Source organism: Paralichthys olivaceus, chromosome 2 (genome assembly GCF_024713975.1).
Source record: "Paralichthys olivaceus isolate ysfri-2021 chromosome 2, ASM2471397v2, whole genome shotgun sequence".
Classification (NCBI taxonomy): Eukaryota; Metazoa; Chordata; class Actinopteri; order Pleuronectiformes; family Paralichthyidae; genus Paralichthys; species Paralichthys olivaceus.
This window is the reverse complement of record NC_091094.1, coordinates 24531173-24552992: the sequence shown is the minus strand read 5'-3', so window position 1 is coordinate 24552992 and position 21820 is coordinate 24531173. Positions and strand designations below refer to the sequence as shown.

At 39.0% G+C, this 21820-nt stretch overlaps 1 protein-coding gene across 2 annotated transcripts in view; it reads right to left on the bottom strand.

Annotated features, from left to right (window-relative positions):
- The window catches only part of cntn4 (contactin 4), a 156968-nt gene that overhangs the window by 50826 nt on the left and 84322 nt on the right, over positions 1 to 21820 (bottom strand). For both annotated transcript variants that reach the window (XM_069512953.1, XM_020086371.2), the window contains exons 6-8: positions 4800 to 5003; positions 1717 to 1819; positions 423 to 607 (exon numbers count right to left, since the gene is read on the bottom strand). In XM_069512953.1, the coding sequence (XP_069369054.1) occupies positions 423 to 607; positions 1717 to 1819; positions 4800 to 5003 (492 nt within the window). The remainder of the gene's footprint in view (positions 1 to 422; positions 608 to 1716; positions 1820 to 4799; positions 5004 to 21820) is intronic.

Below are 21820 nucleotides of genomic sequence, written 5' to 3'. Positions count from 1 at the left end.
ACTATCCTGCATCCTGCCCACCCAGATGCTGCTGTGCAGATTATGTCCTCAACATATGTGCCACTGGTCTATGTATAGTACATTTAACAGCTTTGATCTCAAGTCAAGTTGGATGTCAATCATGATGCCATCTGGTGGAACCCAATACGTGGCTCACCAACAAGGTCGTATCCAAGGGCTCAGCCTCATCCGCATCACTCTTTTAATCTGGATCAAAATATTAGAGGCATCATGGCTGACAGCCTTTAATCATTTTGATGTGCCGTTAAAACGAGCCTCCCTCCTCATGTATGCCGCGCGCTGATCGCCACTGACGGCTTTATGGGACCAGTTGGGTCGGTTTTTTCTGCCTCTCAGTCTGAGCAGCTCTGACAGATGTGGTGCACGCTGGTCAAATATTTATGCACGACGGGATCACCTACCGTAGAAAGAGAGCTTTCCTTTCACCGTGTTCATTCCCCTGGAGTTTTCGGCCACACATTCGTACGTGCCTGCATCCTCCTGCTGGAAATATGGGATCTCCAAGACACCGCTGGCTTTCCTCATGTCCACTTTCCTGGGGAACGGTACGCCGTCCACTCTCCTCCAGTTTATAGAGGGCACTGGGCTGTGAGAACAGAGAAGTGTAAACCTCTGAAGTCACAGCTTTTTTTAGACGAAATTCAAGTTTGTGCAGTAAATGAAGTTAAACAAACTGAAATACACTCAAAATATTTTGTTTATTGTCATTGATTATTTTTTGTCAGACAATGAATGGAAATAAACAAAAAGCAAAATTTCTGTACATAAACTAGACATGTACAGACTTTCATGGTGAAACATGCCAAACCAAAGTATATGAAGATTGTCCTTTAAATCAACTAAAATTGCTTACTTATCTCATTTTCATTACGCAACTGATGAGCAATAATGAACAATAATATTACTAACAACACCTTTTTGAATTGAATGTCTCACATCTCCCTAAATGCACAAAATAAAATAAAAACCCAGTTGTGTGGCTGAGATCAAAACAGTGCCATGATATTGTAGAACAAATAATAGACTGTTTATCCAATATAAATTAAGCCAGCTGTATAATCTTTAAATGGACATGTTCACATGCATATACTGTATATAATCCACCCCTGCATACATCAAGTTAATTATCACATTACATTAAGACTCCCTCACATGCTTTGTATTCCTGTGGGTTAGTTTCTGTGTAAGACAAGGAGCTGATAACTTGCACGAGTAGAGAGGCACTCAGAGAGCGCACACCTCCATCAAAGTTAATGTTGTATCTCACCTCATAAATTAAAATAAAAACTTCTGCTTTTTTATCAAGATACATTTTCATGAAAATCATATTTATAGTTTTTGAATCGTGTTGACTGACAATCAGCCGGACAGACAGATAGCGATGAAAAGGCAATAAAATGGTTTCATTCTCTAGTGAATTAGAATCTTTCAATAAAAGACTACAGTACTCAAACTTTAGGCATGTTACCTCGTCTTGTGCTCCAGGCTTCAGAACACTGTGTTACAAAATCCGAACTGACTCTTGCACCACACAATGTGCCCTGAAATTTCTGGGATGTGCAGCCCGGCTTGAAACACATGAGGATTGTGGCGAAGCAGTGGAACACATGAAAAAAATATCCCAGCATTTTTCTTCTAACATTTTTTCTTTTAAATGCGAATCAGCATGTGGAGCCTGAGTGAGAGTGGACTTACTTTCCCAGAGCGAAGCATTCCAGCTTTATGGTGGATCCTTTGGAGACGTGAACAACCTCTGGAAACTGCACTTCAATCTTTGGCTCATATTCACCCATCACACCTGAGAGGGAAATGCAAGTCAGTTTCATGTCAGTGGTACTGCTAAATTTATTTTTTATTTTTTATTCAAGTTAAACAACTCAAGCAAAAAAACTATTTGTACAATCTGCTGTTACTACACAGCAACAGAAAACCTTTTTCTAGTACTGTCTATAAACTGAAATGTTTTTCAACTTCCAATGCCGTGCGATCTGAGCATCAGAAACTCACTCTGCTCTCAGCCCCGTCACACAATGTGCTCCCATTTTAAATAATGAGAGACAGACGGCTATAGTCTCCAGTGGACATGTAACACATTGATGTTGAAGAAAATAAAAACAACTTCGAGAACTCATTGACGGTTTGTGCTTTTACATCCAGATGAGTTTCATCTTGTTGTAGTGCTAACAGCTGTGAACCAGAAAATGGGCCAATAAAATCCCCCTGGGTGCTGCCACTGTGTCTACAAAGCATCCCATTCACTGTCGGTGAGGCAGCTCTGGTGGATTATAATATTGCTGCTGTGCATGCTGAAATCCTCTGGATAAGACGACGGCGAGGATGTGGGCTCCCTGGTATTCTAGCTTTGAGAGAAACTAATGTGTAAAGTGTGGAGTGTCTAGCATCACTGGAAAAGCACATGTGTGTGTTTTTCTCCTTAAATGACACCAAGGTGAGTCAAATCAGTGAATTTCTAATCAGAACTACTTTCATTTCTCCTGCCAGTTCTCAGCCTGGGTGCACAATATGGTATTCTAAGCCACTCTCATCCACCGGTGTAACAATAGCCCCCCCCCCGTTGCTGTAATTCGGGGCCGTGTTGTACAAATAGCTCTAGAGACGGAGGAAAAGGGCCATTTTCATCTGGTTGATTTGGTGAGGCATGTGTTATCAGGACGGCTCCCTGAGTGACTGTGAAAGCTAATTCAGATCCTTATCACAACTGTCTCATATTGGAATGTGACCACAGCACTCTCACCCATGTTAAAGCAGACAGGTGGAAGTGGAGGAGTAATTGTCTCATACCGTAACCTTTTGTAGCGGATACCTGTTTTACCCCCCCCCCCCCCCCGTCTATGACCGTGAGGGAGGCTTGATGTTTTGGTGGCTGCAATAAAGCTGAAATAAGGGAGTGAAAACAGAGAGGAAGGAAGTGGTCTGGCATTTAAAAAATTATAACACAGCAAATAAAGTCAACCCTCTCCCTTTGAGAAATTATTTAGTTTATTCATTTTATTACAATTACTTTTAACGTGAAAAGCACAGTATAGTATTCCTAGAGCCTTTGGTTAGGGTGACTACTCTCCTCATGTCACATACATAGGTTCAAACTTTCCCTGAAAACATCCTTTGTCTTATTGTGCTAGGAGAAGCTGTGATCCTAGCACAATCATTCACAATATTTTGTTTGGCTTCCTGTGCTAACATTTTGTCTCATCATGTAGACATGAATCATTCTTACTACAACCAGTACTACTAATATAAATGGTAAAGCTAATAATATTAGCAATATTATAATCTAAAAGCAGTATAGTGATTACTAAGACGCTATAATGAGGTTCTAGGCAGATATTTCAATTTTTTTAAAATAAATGTAATTTTAAATATCAATATAGGTACCGTGTCTGTCTAAGAAATTCCTAAATTCTATTAGTTGCCTGCCCATAAGTGACATGAACAAAATGTATAAATAATCAATAATTGTTATGTGTGGACTGGTATCAATCGAGTCAGGGATGATTCATAGCAGAGGCTGTTACTGATGTAAGATGTAAACATTTGGTAAGTGTTTATAAACCACTAATATAAAATGGGTTTAAATATAAAAGGTAAAATATATAAATATAAAGCAAATGTATTTGCTTAGCAAATCTATTTTATAGGAGAAGGGAATGGAAAGAAAGAGAAAGGAATATGTGTCTTGTCATACGATATTGGCCATAATTAATGGTAAAAACCCAAATAAATGTCACAAAGGACATTTCTGGAGAAAATGATATTCAGCTTCATATTTCTTCCACTGAATAACATTAGAAATGGTAAGGAACACGCTTCTGGGAAAGAGGCTTACAATTGGATTACTTGATGACTATGACCTTTCCTCTGGAGTGGCTTGATAAGGCCAGCCTAAAGCATCGGATCCACATGTTAAAGGACATGCTGAAATTAGCAAACAATGGGATAATTAACCTTTGCATTTCATTTGTATTCTTTAAAACCACATGTCCTACTTTCAGGTACCAGTGAAACAAGTTGGGCTTTTTGTTTACCACGACCAGGTCTGGCACATATTTCTCAGCTCTGCTGCAATAAATCATCCCAACAGATTCCATCACAGAAGAAGTGGTGATGTGCAACCAACATATACTTTAACATTCCCATTTGGAAAAGGGAAACCATCTGGAAAAGTGTGCATTTGATTAGACCAATTCAGTACAATTAAGAGGCAACATTTGCATCCAAGGAAACAGCCCACTGACAGCAGACTCATTTATAATGATTACCAGTGTGATATGCAGCAAAGTTACCTGAACAAACTTCTTCACTGACTTAAGCAGGGCATACATTGCACAGTCGGATCGTCTGCCACAACCTGAGCGCTCACGCTGTACGTTGCAGTCAGCTACTCCGAACCAGCTCCGAACTAGTTGGTTTGTCAAAGGAGTTGAGTTTGTGAACACTGCTGCCTTCCTCACGCAGGAAGGAAAAAGATGCTGAGTTTAGGGAATCGACTTGTGACTATTTTGACTGAGCAAGAGCCTGATGATTGCCAAATTTTCTGACAAGTGAGGAATTCCTCAAACGACAGTTGGGAGGATCTGATCGCTCCTCATAGCCCCTGTTCATTGCACGAAAAACGACACGTGACAAAGCTGAAAATCGGTCTGACTCTAATATGAGTCCTGCAACCACATTGTACAATGTATGTCCAGCTTAATACTGTTCTTAATACTGTGGTTGATAATATTAACATTAGAGTAGTTTGTGTGCTCAGAACTCACCATCACTGCGGAGCACCAGAGGAGTGGGTGGACCCTGGACTCTGGTCTTTGTGACGGAGTTGGTCACCACACAGGTGTAGTTGCCGACATCTGAGGGCTCCACCTTGGCGATGTACAGATTCCCCGTCTCCTGTGAGATGAAGCGACGAGTGTCCTGCTTCACAAAGGTTGGGTATTCGTTAAAGATCCAGGAGAATATCAGATCTGTGGATCAAGAAGAAAGGAGAATTCTTAATTAAACTCAAAACTGCATTTTTCTTTTGTGAGATACTTTGGTCGCATTTGTTGAAAGGTCGTAACAAACCTATAAACAACTAGAGGGGCATTTAAAGAACTCATACATCCACCAAGGAACACATCCTAACTCACAATGTTAAAGAAACAGATCCTGCCATGTTGGAGAAAGTGAAAACAAAATCATTGATCCGTTCTTTTATCTGGATTCAAAACAAAATACAGCAGCTTTTTCCTTCTTTTGTGTCAGTAGTTTTTGTTTAGGCTAATCATGGCCTTTTTTTTTTTGCAGCAAATATCTTTGTCATCTGAATGTCAGATGAATTTTGTTTTAATTATTTTTCAAAAAGTCCAATGCTTTGTCTTCATCCATAATTAAAATGTAATAAAAGAGTAATCTTGTGCCCTTAGTAACACAGTTGTCATGATGCATCCACATAATAACACAGTAATGATTAGTTATTGCTTATGTGCCATTTGGCTATACCTGACTGAATCAGGTGTGATCTAATAGATGCAGTAATTATGCAGACTCGCAGATATTGCACATTGAAATATCCAGAAGGTTGTTCCCACTCCCATATCACATTACCTCTTATCTAATCCCTTTTTCAGAATGATTCAGCAAGTGCTGGTAAATATGACTTACTGATCTGTTTCATATTAAATCTTTGGATCTTATTTATTATGTTAATTGCAAACCATTTAATATCCATTACATGTTATGAGTGTGCTTGACGACCTGGTGTTCTTGAGCAGATGGTGTGTGATGTACAAAAAGGATGAAACACATTAATCATTCATTATCCCTGTGTGATCCACTGTGTGACATTCTGTACGGCTAATAATCCAAATCATGTCCAAATCATTTTTTTTCCCCGTTTCAAACATTCACATATCTGACAGGGGTCGTGCCGACATGCTGTTACGAAACCAAACAAAGGTGTGACTCTTCTCTAACAGGAAGTGGGGCATCGAGTTGCCAAGTACCTGTCACACTGCTGAAATCAATGAACATTGTGGGAGTTTAAATGTCACTTTCCCCAGTGTCACCTCATTGTGCTGGAGTATTTCAAAATGAGCAAAACGCACAGACTTGAAGACTTGAGATCCAAGTAAGGATCTTTAATTCTTTTCTTTCCTTTTTTTCTTTCACAAATGTGTAAAATTCAGTCTTAGCTTGTGTCAATTTTCAACCACTTTTCTTAAAAAGCCGATCAAGACAGAAGATTTGGTTCATTGACCTATCAGGATCATTAGTCTTCTAGTTTGACACCATGAGATATTTTAAAAACAGAGAAGTAAAAATCAATGACCTCGAGAAGTATCGATGATTTGATAAAGTCATAACAATTATGTGGTTACTATATAGAAATAATTAATGACTAACTGTTAAAGTAATCATAACTTCATTAACCTGGCCAATAATCCAATTTACAAGGGAACCAGTGTTTAAATTGAAATAAATGTTCAGCAGAAAATTGTGAGCAATGAGGGTCTTTAACGACACAATGTAATTAATGAAAATTCAATTCATAACCACCTCCTTTAAATCACTACATCAGCAGTACCAGTCTTAATTCAAGCACAAACACCAGCTCTGCTATAGGTTTCACACAGAACTTGAAATAGCCATGTAGAAATAATTGCAGAAAGAGCAGCATTGGAAGAGCATATAAAACATTGGATGTTTTAATATTTATAATATTTATAATAGTTTTAATGGCTCCATTTATCTTCCAGCAGCTGTGTTGAATGAATTGGGTAAAGTGTTTCAGTAATAGCTCATATGATGTCTACTAATACTGTGTAAGTTCTTTACATTAATGATGCTGACAGATCACATCTGAAATGTTGTGACGTAGTCCGCCGCTCTGAAGTTTTGCAGCCACTCAAACTGACAGGTGTGTGTTATTTTCCTGCGGAGCTGAATCAAACCCTACCACTTGTTAGCAGACTAGCAATTAAACAAAACAGTCCTCCAATCCCCTCCCCTCGCTGCTGGACCATTTATCACAGCATGCTCCCATCCTCCCGCTGGCTGAAAGGAGCAGGTACTGCACCGATCAGCAGCATTTGGGGCTTTGGGCCCAGGGTTTGGCTATGCTGTATGTGTGGGGCTAAACACAGAGTAATGGCACCGCAGAGGTCCGCAGGGACAGGGGACACTTCAAGGCAGGATAAGGCATGTTGTTTGTTTGTTTCCTCTCCAGTGCTCTTGGACTATGGCTGCACCTGCTCTCGTTCTATGTTTAAAGCCCATATGCCTACACTGCACAACATGAGCTGCAGAATACCACAGAGAGCAAAAAACATAATGAGTTCTCTCACACAGCTGGCCGAACGGTTTTTGCCAAATCATCCAGGGCATTGATTTTATGGGTTACACAATTCTCTCATGTATAAAACCAGGACATCTTTTTGACAAATTGAAGAAGAAATCCAGTTGCCCAGGGAAGCAGAATTATACTCACTGCCCTGAAATCAGGACATCAGCCTTATTTTGTATGGGAACAAAAGCAGTCTCTGTACATGAGCTCTAAATAACGAATGAAGTGGCAAAGGTGAAAATACGCAATAATCTTGGCATTACACTCTTTGTTAGACTAGTTTTTTATTTCATGGTCTATTTAGATAAGTAGGTATATTAAAAGGTGTTCCGTTGGATAGTGGTCTGCAGGAGTCCCTGGAGAGCTCTTTGTGGTTTCCGTCTAGGTTAAAGATCACTTTGCAAAAGTCACAATGAATAAAGCTGCTTCGCTCACAGAAGGAGACGCAGGGGCAGCTTCAAAGGACGGGCCTCACTGAATATTCAAAGGCTGAACAAGGCGTGCAAGTCAAACATGACCGTACCCTCGCTCTGCTAACACCAGGCCCGGACTGAATGGCATTAATGTAAAGATGGAGAGCGGAGACAAAGGAGGCGGGCTGTAATCCGACAGACGGCCTCTCATTTTTTATGACAACCTGGAGAGGAAAAGTCTTTATCAACCTGGGACACCCGCGGACGGCCACACATGCAATTATTTCTTTACACTGTCCTGCTCCACAGAGGCAGCAGGTAGTTACATGAACACAAACAAAAATAAACTACTGAGATACATAATGTAAATGATTAAAAATAAAGCTTTTTATCACTGAATATTTAAATCAGTCCCATGGTTGTACAATATATTTGCAGAACATTCTTTTATCCAAGAGTAGGCTCCTTCGTTATAGAAGAGAAACCTTTCAAAAGGCTTTTCTGTCCTTTCACCAGTGAATACAATAAAAATGTTTTATTTATAGTAAAATAACTTTATTTATATATCATGTAAAGCTGAGAAAACCAGTGGAAAGCACTGATTTGAGGTCTTCACGAAGCATTTCATCTACAGATCATTTTAACAGAGCTTTTTTTTTTACTTTCAATATTTGACATTTTCAAACTGATTTACAAAGGCATATGATAAAATACGCTAATATAAGATACAATTCACAGCAGCAGACAAGTCAGAATGAGGTAGACCAGAGAATAAAAAAGGCAACAGACACAATTTTTATAAAAATACAAATACAGATGTGATATGAAAAATTGATAGTATACATATCCATCTGTTAGCATATGTTAAATTTTGAGTGATGTTGTAGAGCAGTGGGAATGAAGGACCTTCAGAAGCTGTTGAAAGAGGTTCTTTGGGCTCCCACAGTGTCATAGGGGATGAGAGGTGTTGTCCAAAATGGATTTTATTTTTGTTAACATGTTAATACATACCAATAAATTAAAATTTTATTAATTTTATTATTTACATTTCTTTGTTGTTGTGTGGATGAATAGTGAAAATATGTTATATTCCGACTTGTTATAGTATATATATTGTTCCGAACTGTTATACTAATCTATCTATTATATAATCTATAATAATAACTGTATTGATTACCAAAAAAGATTTGCAATGTACAGGCACTTGCACCTCTTTTTGTGTATTTGCAGTCTAATAATAAAGTCACACTCATGAAAAGATTGGTCCATAAAAAGCCAGAAAATATCAAAAATGTACAAACACAAGCTGAAGGTCAGCGTTAACGCAGAGGTCAAAACTACTAACTAACTAACTAAGTATATAAATATCCAGCACGCTCTATTACGAGTCAACATTAAGACTCAATAGTGCTAAAAACCTCCACTGTATGTTTTTGCTGCAGCGTAAATCGAATCAATACACACCAAAAGGGCTGAGGGGGTGAGTGCTTGTACTTTTCTTTAAGAATTCTACAGCAGTTTGGTATTCCTCAGGGACTTGCGTAAGGGAGGGGGAAAAAGAACAGAATGGTCACAACAGCCCTACAGATGTAGGAAAGGCCAAAATATCTTGTCAGACAAGTGCAAGATCCTGAACTTTCCATAATCCAACTTGATGGCATCTTTTGTCTGGTAAATGCTCCACATCTTTCAAAACTTCACAACAACCCTTTAGAACACAGGCGTCCTGTTTGAAATATGTAGTGTGAGATAACAAGTTCTTCTAGAGCCACAGATAACATTTTACAACTGATTTCACAAGCTGACTCCCTATGATGTATAAAGTGACCATAATGTGTAAAACTGGAGGAATAGCCCTTTGCACTCATGCATACATTGAACAATTAATTTGACTCTGTTTTCCTTTATGTATTCACCTCATGCGCTCAGTAGAATAAATAAACCTGAGGACTTCAGGACATCCATTAGAGGATGTTTGCAAGGTGAACACTGCCACTCTGACTCTGTTAACAAGGCATCATCCAGGTCAACAATGAAGAGATGAGCACTGCATAGTCAGCTTACAGCTGATTAGAGGCGCTGTCGATTAACAAAACGCAGCAGACGACCCCTCAACAAAGTCATTGTTGAGGGGAGCAAAAAGGACTGCAACTGCGTCCACGTGCAGCCCTCATGTGTCTGTTATAGTCAACAGCGTCAGCCAGCAGTGGAAAAACCAGCCATTTTTTTTGTGTGTGTTTTTTTCTGTGTAATGTGATTAATTTCTGCAACAACACAGACCCTGGCCTGCTTCTCCTCCTGCTGCTGCAGCCTCACAGCAAAACCAGCCCCTGACACTGTCCCTAGGGCCGTCTGTCCCCACTGCTTGAAGCAATACATATTCATTTAGACGCAGACATCATTTATGACAAGGATTAACAGCAACAAAAAATATTTTTTTTTGCCAGTAAACAAAGCTGCCATCTGTCAATTCAAACAGAAGTCTGCAGTTTTACTGGGGTGGGCTGGCATCATAATATATTGTCAGCATCGGATGCCTCATCTCTTGATATTAATAATACATGTAAGAGCACACTGTGACAACAATATGCATTTTTAATCACCCAATTATAAAGCAGTGGGATGTGAGAATGCTGCAAAATGCACACATTTACAACAAAACGGAGCACTCTAGCCCTGTCCAGGGCCCAATAATTCTCTGATTGCAGGCTTGACAATAGTGTCAAACAGGATAAAGCACTTGACGTGGTACAATGTGAACTACTTTCTCTCATGCAGCCGAGCAACATGGCTACACACTCACAATTTGGTCCTATTAGAATCTACAAACTCACCAATTTAGGGGAGCATCTTTGAAAGGCTGGGTCTTTGCACAGAAACAAACAAACAGAGAGAGGAACTCAGAAAACCCCTCCTCAGTTAAACTACTGTCATCCCACATTGTGTTATCGACTGCTGCACTCCCATATCTGCTCCAGGCTGCAGGAATCCTCTGTTCTACTGTTTAACTCACAGGAGAGGACAGGACACACATGCCCTGTGCTTTTAAAGCCTTGGGTGGGAGCACAACAACGGAGCAGAGATGCACACAAGCCATTTCAGTCTTGAGTGCCCCTTGAAGGTCTCTCCCCATTAGAAGACAGAGGTCAGCAGCATTAGGTCTACAACTAAACACAGTTATCGTGTAGTGCAGAGAGTGCAGCTGGGTCACAGTGGCAGCCCATTAATGCCGTTGGCTCTGAAAAAGACACAAACTGACAGCTCCTCTCGCTGCCTCTGTTCCACAATAGAGAGACGGGGTGAACTGCCGAGCACAAACATTTCTGAGGCAGCTTGGTTTCAAAAACACGACTCAAGTTGTAACCAGGTTGTGTTAATCCATCCCCCCTCCTTGGATTCTACAGATTGTAATTAACATATATTTCTGGCATGTTAGTAACACTGGCCTGTCAGCTGGCAAGTGAGTATGTGGATACAGTGGGGGAGCAGCACCCCCGCTCTGCCTCTGTGCTGGGATCTGGCCTGGCAGGGTGTGTCATGCCGGATCTGCACTCAGACTCTTCTCTCTGTCCCTTCAGTGTGCAACTGTAAGATCAGGTAGAGCTCTCTGACGGCACAGAGGCACATTCAAGGACATCAGAGGTGTAGGTCAGTAAATTCACTGGTGGATGATCAAGCAATGTTACCTAAATTTTCAAATTCAATTAAAACTAAACAAACCAAAAAAGTTGCCATCAAAATGCAGAGAAACAAAATGTAACCTTGATGCAACCAAACGTGTGTATTAATATAATTCTATTCAGTTTCTTTCATTTCAATTTTCTGTCAGAACAAATTCGTTTTACCAGTTTTACCGACTATTCATTTTAATCCTAGTAAGTGAACTCTTCTTTTAAAAAGTCTGACCATATGTCAAGGTGTTTTTGTTTTGCAGGCTGTGGTATGAGGACAATTGAAAGAGTCACAGGCTTGCAAAAAGCTTCGAAACAGCCGCACTGCTTAATGCTCATTGCTGAGTTAGCTGACAGAGCTGGCACTAGTAACAGAACACTGCAACACTGTTAATCCTGAGCATCCTTAAATTGTTTAACTGGTAAAGGTATGATGTTATAAAAGTGCAAATTGAGTCAGAAAACAGGAAAGAAGTGGGTTTAGGTAAAAATCTACATTATATTTAGTTTTATTTTGCCAAACAAAGAACTTGTGTAGCAACACCAGGGAGCCTGAGGACATGTCGCGTGACAACTATAAATAGAATCAGATGAGTATGCACTTTGTGAAAGTGTGTTTTCAGAAATCAAAGAGCAATAATTGAGAAGCTTACTGAGCTGCAATCCTGGAGAAACAAATATGTAATATAAAAAATTACTCAATTTAGGATTTAAAGAACAAAGCTTAAAATCAAATCATCAGTAACACCTTGAACACTGTCACGCTAAATGAAATGTTGCATTAGCAGTGGTGAATTGTAGTTGCTTCACATGTATCTTTTATGTATCAGGTCATTGGCATTAATTTGAAATGTCAACCACATTAATCTCAGAGATGCACATCCTTACTACCACGAAATACTGCAATATAAACTATAATCAATTAGGAAATTACCCTTTATGAGAATAAATAAATACATGATTATAGAGACCTGGAACTACAAAAAGTAAACCAAGCAATTAATGTGTGGCCTTACTTTGTACTGAAGACTATAATCATTGATTTGAGGATTGTTGTTGTGCAGCTTAATATGTTGAGGTTGTATTTGCACTTATGGTGGCCGGTGGATGGAAAGTGAGAATATAAAAAAACTTTTTTTTATACATTTTAATATTACTCTGAAGAAAAAAAAGTAAGAGTTTTGCTATTGCTGCCTAAATGAATAAAGGATGAAGCTCACAGCCAGACTATTAAAATGTTGATGATTGTCTCATAAACAGTGTACCAGTGCAGAAAAGGTATGATTTTCCCATTCCCTGTGTTTTTGATCCACACAGTACAGAGATGACTTTCTTATTCTGACATATCTCTTTTGTCTTATGTTTCTGGGGATTTGTCATCCTGGTACTGATATTTCTCTGTAATCTGTGATATGTGTCAGTAAGAGTGGGAGGTGAAACAGTGTGTTGTGAATGAAGCCTTCATTTTTGTACAATAAATAAAATTTAAAAAATGCTCCAAATTCCATTTTTTGAATCTTGAGCAAACCTAACAACTACGAGCTGATATGAGAGGGTTTTTAAATTCCGCAACACTGTTTCAAAAGCAACATATGAACCAAATCTAAATTGTGTGTGGGTCTTTTCAGTGCATTAAATTAACCATCACTGCACATATGTAAAAATGGATAAGTGACTGTGAAATGTGCAGAAATGATACATATTTAAGTGAATTATAATCTACCACTGGTGCATTAATCCTCTGGCCCCTGATCCTCCAACCTGTCTGGTACCAACTATAATTTAATTTAAAACGAACTCACTGAGTATACACCTGCTAATTCATGTTATTATTCAATCACCCACATTTTCGCTTCAAACATCAGAAACGCTACAAGAAAATGCAACTCATCATCCAACTGTGGCATGAGTGTTAGTGCCAGACAGGGTGGTTTGAATGTTTCTGGTGTAATAAACAAAATGCATCTCTGCACAGCTGCAGTGAGCTGAAAAGCATCTTGAACCTATGGGTGGATGGACAACAGCAGCAGAACAGATAATCAGGTTCCACATGTCTCAGACATCTGAGGCTAAAGACACCAATGCAGGAATATGGTCTGATGATTCTCAACAGCTTGACTCCATGGACCCAACCCGCCTTGTGTCAACAGGTGGTGGTGGTGTCATGGAGTGGGGAGCATTTTCTTGACACACTTACTGGCCAATTAACACTAATCAATCATGGTTTGAATGTCACAGTCTCTGTGCGTATTGTTGCTGATCATGTTCATCCCTTTGTCCGCTCAGAAGGCTGCAGTCCTCAAACTAAGGATTGGTCTCCATCCCCAACACCAAACTGGAAACTTATGGAGACAGAGCCTTCTGTTTCGCAGCCCCCACCCATGGAACCCTCTCCGTGCTGAAATCCTGTTCACTAAGGCCTTTGGCTTCAGTTAATGAGTGAATTTCCATCTTTCTGTGAACTAACCCTCTAATGCCACAGTGTTACTAATAAAGTGCACAGTGAGTCTGGGTGACAAAGAGCATAACAGACAGGCATGCCAACGAGAAGTCCAAAATGTTATGGCTATTACATCTGTTCCCGGAAGGAGAAGAACAAGACTGCAACACATTATCTGATATAGCTTCAGCTCTGGCTCTGGCTTGCATCATTCTTACAACAGGTACAACTGAGCGCACAGGGATATGTGGGACAACATCAATCCTCAGAGGTCCTGTACACATGAGACTCCTGGTTATTGTGGTACAGTCACATGGAGGCTGAAGGTCAAGTCAATAACCACATTAGTAACAAAATACACCGAACAAACAAGAGCTATGATTTACAGCTCCAATCTTTAAAGGAGCACTACATCAACATCGCAGTCCAACAGCAAAACCAGAGATCCTGTATTCTTTATCCCACGTATTCTTCATAAAAACCTGGTGTCTGCAGTTTCCACAATGCAAGTGGGACATTTAGGTGTGTTATGCTACTAATGTAGCCTCGAGCTGTTAGCCTCAAGCAGAGATGAGGAGCAGGATACTGAGCTCACTTCTTCCTAACTCCCCACTTTTCATTTTCAAACTTGTTGTATTCAACCCAACCAATGCCACTCTCAAGTGATATTATTAGGATTTTTACCTCAAGCTCCATCTAGAGCCACAAAAAGCTTTATACAGCTTTTAAATTATATGCAACAGTTCCCTAAGACCTGAAACAGACTTCAGACAGGTGGGGTTCTCCTCCCTTTTGATTTATTTTGATGTTAACAGCTGGTATTTTGGCATTTTATAAACTACGTTACAGCTGCGGTGATAAATTGTTGATACATTCTCCAAATTCAAATGTTATGATTTGCTGTTTAAAAATCTTTGTAAAATAATTTCCGCTGGATTTTAGATGAAGCAGTTCAAAGAACTTCTTTGGTGTTTTTGACACAAACAAGAATATCAAGCAATTCAAATAAACCTGCTTTGTTCAGCCTAAATTTCACAGTGTGAGCTGTCTGACAGCAGAGTCCCACAAATTGAGCTGAACTCTCTGAACCATCGGATGCAGTAATATACTGTAGTTGTTAAAGCTACCCAGCAATACGGTACTATGGATTCAACTTCAAACTGCAGTCCAGTGCTCTGCTAAGCAAGCCAGGTGCTGTGGACGGAGCTGTCATGTTTTCAACAATTGTTATTTTCCCCTTGCACAGCAGGTGACAGCGCATTTCTTCTGGGATGAAATCCCAGCGGGCACCGAAGGATTTGTGTTTATGTAGCAACACCAGGGAGCCTAAGGACATGTCGTGTGACTGTCGCTCAGCAGTGAGGGTGGAGGAGCTTACACACCAGTAACTACAAAGAAAAGGATGCAGGAAAGTTCTATTTCAGTTATCTGCATAGAATCAGATGAGCATGCAAACTGTACACGTGAACCTACAGTAAATCCACATTCTCTGATAACTACCTCCTTTTTTTGTCCTTCATACCCCACACAGTCATGCACACACTTCAAAGGCAACTATAACAACAGCTGTGTGTACTGCAAGGTTTAAGGAGCTTAAAGGGAGATTTAGGAAGCATGTCATTCACAAATGTCTTCTGGGAAATGTGCGCGCGCTACACTCAGACTCCTCTGTGACCTTTTCATACGTGATTAGAAACTCCAATCAAGTCGGGGTGTCACTCTCAGCAAGTACAGCATATCTCATTTCATGCTGCTGTCATGTTGCTGGCTGCTCTTCACTGAAGTTTGTCTTCAGTGTACGGTAACCACTACATTAAGTCAAATCTGGAAGGGTTTGGAGAAAAGGCTCTGTGAGCCTGTATGGATTTGTGACAGTGACATGTGATATTATATCAGGGAGCTGAAGTCATCAGACTGATGAAGGGGTGGGGGGAATGACTGAATACAGGATTATGAAAAGAGATTACTCATGGAGATTGTGAAATGTGTCGTCTGCTAATCAGATTAAGAGCAGAATAATCCCTGAGAAACTACTAAATATGAGTCATGTACAGTATCATCTGTAAATACCACTGGAATAAACATGTTCTTAATCATAGCATGGAGAGATTAGACAGAATGTGATGCTTATGGTGCCTTCAAAGAGAACTCAATGATTTATTTTTTCTTTGACATTGAAAGTCATTTTTTGCTGGATATTCAAGCGGTCAATGGAATACTGCTGGCAGGGAATAGGCAAGAAAAGGAATGTTGTCTTGTTCCCTTTTATAAAAGTAATAATTAAGTTCTTTCTTTCCTTCTTTCTTTCATAATTTTCCACATTGTGTTCGGATGCCTTTTAAAAAATGAGGGAAATGAATGGTAGTTATCAGAAAATTACCTTATAGCCTACTTACAGAGTTGTGAGTACCAAATCTATGGCCTCTACAAAATGTAATTTTTCTTGAGCTTGATGAATTCCAGCCCACTTCTACGCTTCAACAGTGTCCATCATTTACATAACTCCTATTACTCTTTAATATGGCATGTTCAAATAATCATTCTGAGCATTTCAAAGCTTCAAATTTCAGAGAGGTGACAGATTAAAGGGACAAAGAATTAAGAGCTGGTGTCATGCTAGAAAGTGGCACAAGTAAATTCATTCAGTCAGTCTTCACAAATTATTATTAACTATTACATTTGGCTCTATGAGTAAAATCAGGACTAGTAGCAATTGTACAAAGCAACCTACTGTAGCTGGTGAGCTAACTTCTTTTGTTGGCTGGCCTGCTAACTACAGGCTAGAAAATTCACACAGTTAAGTCAGGGATGTTTGATGCCTTATCAACAAAATTGCGTTATTCATGTTTTTATGATAAACACAAGTCGGGGTTTGTTTACAAGGTTGGGGAAAACAAAGCAACAACCTCAGGAGACAAAGAACAGTATTGCCTGACAAAGTTGAGTTTACACAAATATGATGAATAGTTTTATTTGTTATGACTTGTTGATCTGTGACTCGGTGTGGATTATATATGGGCTACTGTAAGTATACTATAGATATTACAGCTGTTCCACTGAGTTTCATCATGATAGTAAATGTTTTTACATAACATAAAGGATCTTTCACATAATGTTTTTCTCTATTGATTTATTGGAGAGCTGCGTACAGCACTTTTGCTCACTCTCACTTGCTCTCACACAAATACACCGACTATTGACAGCACCATGACAAATGTCCGCTAAAACATCCATAAGGCTTTTACCATCCTCTGCAAGCAGGCAGGATTACTAACGCATGTCCCCTCACAACGACTAGCTCCAAAACATATTCATCAAGAGACAGCTTTCTCCAGATGATTTATCAGGTCAGCATCTGGCCTGCATCCGTTTCCCTATTTTAGCTCATGCCAATGAGTAAAAGCTATCACAGCTTGTCTTGTTCTGGACTGTCCAGCTCCCTCAGTAATCACCACTGATGGTGACTTGACTGTGTAACACAAATCTGCCTGTCAGAATCCACCCACTCTGACCTCGACATGTGAAAGATTTGCAGGGATCTACTTAGTCACCATGAGTCAATCCACAGTCCACAGCAATGCTACTAAAATAAAGTTACTTCACAGCAAAACTGGGCCTTAAATAAGAGGGGAAGCATAAAAAATGCATGATCATTTTAACACTAAATAAGCAGAAAGAAAATCCATCAAATGATCTCAACCCAGTTTATCATATACAGAGCTTTTGGAGCAACGAGTTCAACTGAATACAACCTCTGTTATCACTCTGAAGAATGCGGTTCATCTGTCCAGTAGAGTTCTACACAGTTGCTGAAGCTGACTCATAGTGAAAATGCATTTTATTAAGAGACTGTGGCATCTACTTTCACAGTGTCTGCAAACACGGTGTAGTGACATGAATCTCATCACAATTACAAACCATAACTGTAAAATCGCACCACAGCTTCCATACAAACAAATATTTATCTACAGCTCACAGGAATCTGGCAAGAAGCAGCCACACAGCTTTTTTGTCTTTTCTGGCCATTTATAATATTCCGATAATATCTCTACTTTAACACATCTTATAGGTTTAAGTAATCTTACCATGCATAACATAAACAATAATAGTACAATATTTCGCTTTAATTGGAATTTAAAACAAAGTAACTCTCCACTGTTCTAGCCACTCAACTATGAATATATTGTGTTTCCCATAATATCACTACCCATAATATCGGAGGATCTCAAGGCTATGAGGGAGGTTAGGTACCATATTATTAACACACTCAAATCAGGACAATAACAACATCTCACCACTGTGAAACTAGAGCACCACTATGCTGGTTTCTCTGTAATGTGTTACAGCGATGGGGGCATCTTACACCATCACAAAATGTTTATTTATTTTTTAATTTTTTTAACTATTCAGCCGCTGGTTTCACCTTATTTACACATATGAAAATCAATAATCAGGCTCTAAAAATGGTCTTGAACTGTGCAATCCATTAAAGTAAATATGCCGTCTGCATTCATCAGTAGGTTACATCATTTTGATCAGATAAACGATACAGACATTTAAAATCAATATGCAATTAACCACATTTTCAAGCAATAGGAATAGAGAGTGCTATAGTTGCAGATGATTTTGATATTGCACAGAAATGAATGGATGTTTTTAGATGTTAGGATGAGAATGAAAACGTTTACATTTATAGTATGCAGCGGGATGGGCAGCATGGCAAAGCAGTCATCATGTGGTAGAGATACATTATACATTAGTTTGATGAATTTCCCTTCTCTTGTCATTATAAACGCCTCAGTGAAGATACTTTTCTGTGACCTCTCCTAATCTAAGAATTCAGGAAGCACCTCAGTCATCCATCTAAGTTTTATTGTAAATCCGTTAGGAGATAAAGTTTTTTCCACGTAATTTGATGGAAACAAGATAACCAGTAAGGGAAATGGCCAAATACAACCACCATGATATGAGAAAATGTGCTCAGGGTGTGAGGAAATATAAAAATCTCCAGGAGGCCAAAAAGAGGTTGAGAGGGGATGATGATAACCAAACACAATTTATATTCATGAAATATATATTTTGTGATTCTGACGTCTGGACTCACCTGCCCTGAAAATGTACAATTCATCAAAACAAATTGGAAAGTTTGTGTTTCGAGGTTTGTTTGCGTCAGTGACAATGTCCTGATATGGATGATGGCCATTACAAGGTCATGTTACACGGCCAGTTTCCCAGCTTCTGAAGAGAGAAGATATTGTTTCGTGTTGCAACATTTGAGCAGGTATAATGAAGCACAGTGACCCTGCCTCAAAGCCACTAACTACATGTGAGAATATAAACATGAAAAAGGATAAGGATACATATTCGGTGCCTATAGTGCAGCATTGCCTGCTTAGACTTGGAGAAAATCTTTCATATGCTCAGTCATGCGCAGTCATATTTCATGACACTCCTTTTGGCATCGAGGGGATGTATCTCAGTGTGGCATCAGCAGCCTGACAGTCAATAACAAGACGATAATGACTGTCAGGCCAAGTTAACCACCTTCCCCCTTTCACAGGGACCTCATTGCATTTTAATCAAATTCTGCATGTGGGTGGCACATTCAAGGAAAAGCCCGACACATCCCTATTCAGTGCCATATGTTTGTAGACCACCTGCCACAGGGGGCTCTCAGAGGACACATTATGCATGGCAGACAGCTGTCCCTGCCCGCTGTATGCAAGCATGAGCTCGTCCATGCAGAAAGACGTGTTGGACAGAAGAAAGAGCATGAGGAAATGGGTGGGGATGGTGATAGAGGGAGAAACGCTTCAAGGGAATATGGAAGTATGAGAGTGTGTTAGTGGTAGAGAGAGCTCACATCTGCTGTACAACCTGAGAATACCCATCATATGCTGCGGCAGGGTTATTGCATGTTCAGGAGTAAAATTCATTCATACTTTGCTGCTAACAATTTTGTAAATCACACGGCTGTGGTCTATTTATTTTACTACAAACATATCTTCACTGCACTTCTGTACAATGTAAAAACCAGCATCAATTAGAAAATCTTTTTTTATTATTTTAGTATATGGCAATGAAGCGAAAAATCACAAGATAAATGAACTGAGGCACCCAAGCCCACTCGTACTTACAGAGGACAAGAATCTTAAAAAAAAAGAGGTCAAGCGTTTATGGTTTTATTTAAAAAAAAAGGGGTCAGTAATGACCTAAAACAGTGGGCCAGTGAAGCTTTAACTGAACTTCATTCAAACACGAGTAAATGGTGCATTTATTATGGACTATTTTCAGCAGCAGATTAATCCACATTTGGTGCTTAATGGAGTAACTCAGCAGCAGGACAGAATATGTGGGACTGGTGTGCGTTCACGGTGATGACGGAATATGTTGTCCAGTGCAACAATGTGGCTCACTGATGAATCTTTGATATATCTGGACAACAATCCATCTCTGTGGCTGAGGGAAAACGATGTATGAGATTCTGTGCTTAATATATTTAGATTTTTGTGGGATGAACAACAAAAAAAGAATATTGCCAGACTTATTTTTAAAGGAGCAAAAATTGGCAGCAACAAAAATAAAAAATAATTTAAAATCATTGAAGCAAGCTCATAAAAAAATTGGATTATCATCTGAAAATATGAGATGGATAAAAGAAAGGATTTGATCAATGACTGACAATCGTGTACTGTGTGTTGACTTCCCACTACTGACAGGCCATAGATGGCCTGACAACCACAAGCAGTAAAATATTGACTACTGTCACAGAGTGAACAATTACCAAGTGTAATTGAGTTTTAATAAGACATATTTTAATTAAATATCGTTGATCCTACTTGTTTCTTTTTAAGATAAGTTAAATTTAAATGACATGAAAATATAAAATGAAACTGCAATTGGCTGATTGATGGCAAGGCTTTCTGGTCATCCTCCGATATCTCATCCGCTTTCCTAAAGGCAATCACCTCGGCTTCATTCTGACGTGGAGGAAACAAATCTATGTTGCCAGATTACCGGCACTATTTCCTGCCATGAGCAGAGTGAAGGGCCATTTCAAAATGTAACAAAAGCAACAAATCAGGTCAACCAAGAAAAACTGGTGCCGGCACAAAAAACAAAACAAAACATTTAGCTCTTTGCCTGCTGACCAATTGCCTCTCATTGTTGCCAGTTTGAATACTCTGATGGCCTTAACAACAGCATGGCTGTGTGTGTGTTTGTGTTTAGTGCCAAGAGCCTGGCTTGGATGTGTAGGGAAGCCTGTTGAATCTGTTTGTTGTTTAATATATTATTCTGAATCAATGAATGATGTAATGATGATATGTATGTGAAGCTGAATGTATTGTTATGGTCTGAGTAACAGTGATATGAATGCATGAATGTTCTGCATTGAGTTTAATTCTATACTTCACTCTAAGCAATAAATGGCTCTAAACTACATAAAGAATTATTAACCCACTATGTGTCTGGACGTTCACTGGACGTTCACTCCAGATATTTTTAAACTCTTCTTAAAAAACATATTTTTTACAATTCTTTCATTAATGTTTGACATATAATTACAGTTTAAATGTGTAATTTTAAAAAAGTTTTGCAGTGCAATAATTGATGTGTTGTGTGAAATATGTGATGTCTGTGTCTTTATTATCTTATATATTATATTTATATTATATAGTTTTAAGATTTTTATAGAAAATGTACATATTTTTAGGGATTTCCTTCTTCTATTTTTTTCTTTGCTGTATGTTCTGTGGATCCATCCGTCTGTTATGTTTTGTTTTTGTTTTAATGTGTAGCTTTTTTTTACTTGTGTCTAACGTTTTCCTCCCTGACATATGACCTAATCTTGTTATTTTATTAATTCCTTTATTGTCACTTTTTTCTTTCCTTTTCTCACATTTTAACTTTGTTAAGAAAAGAGCTTTATACA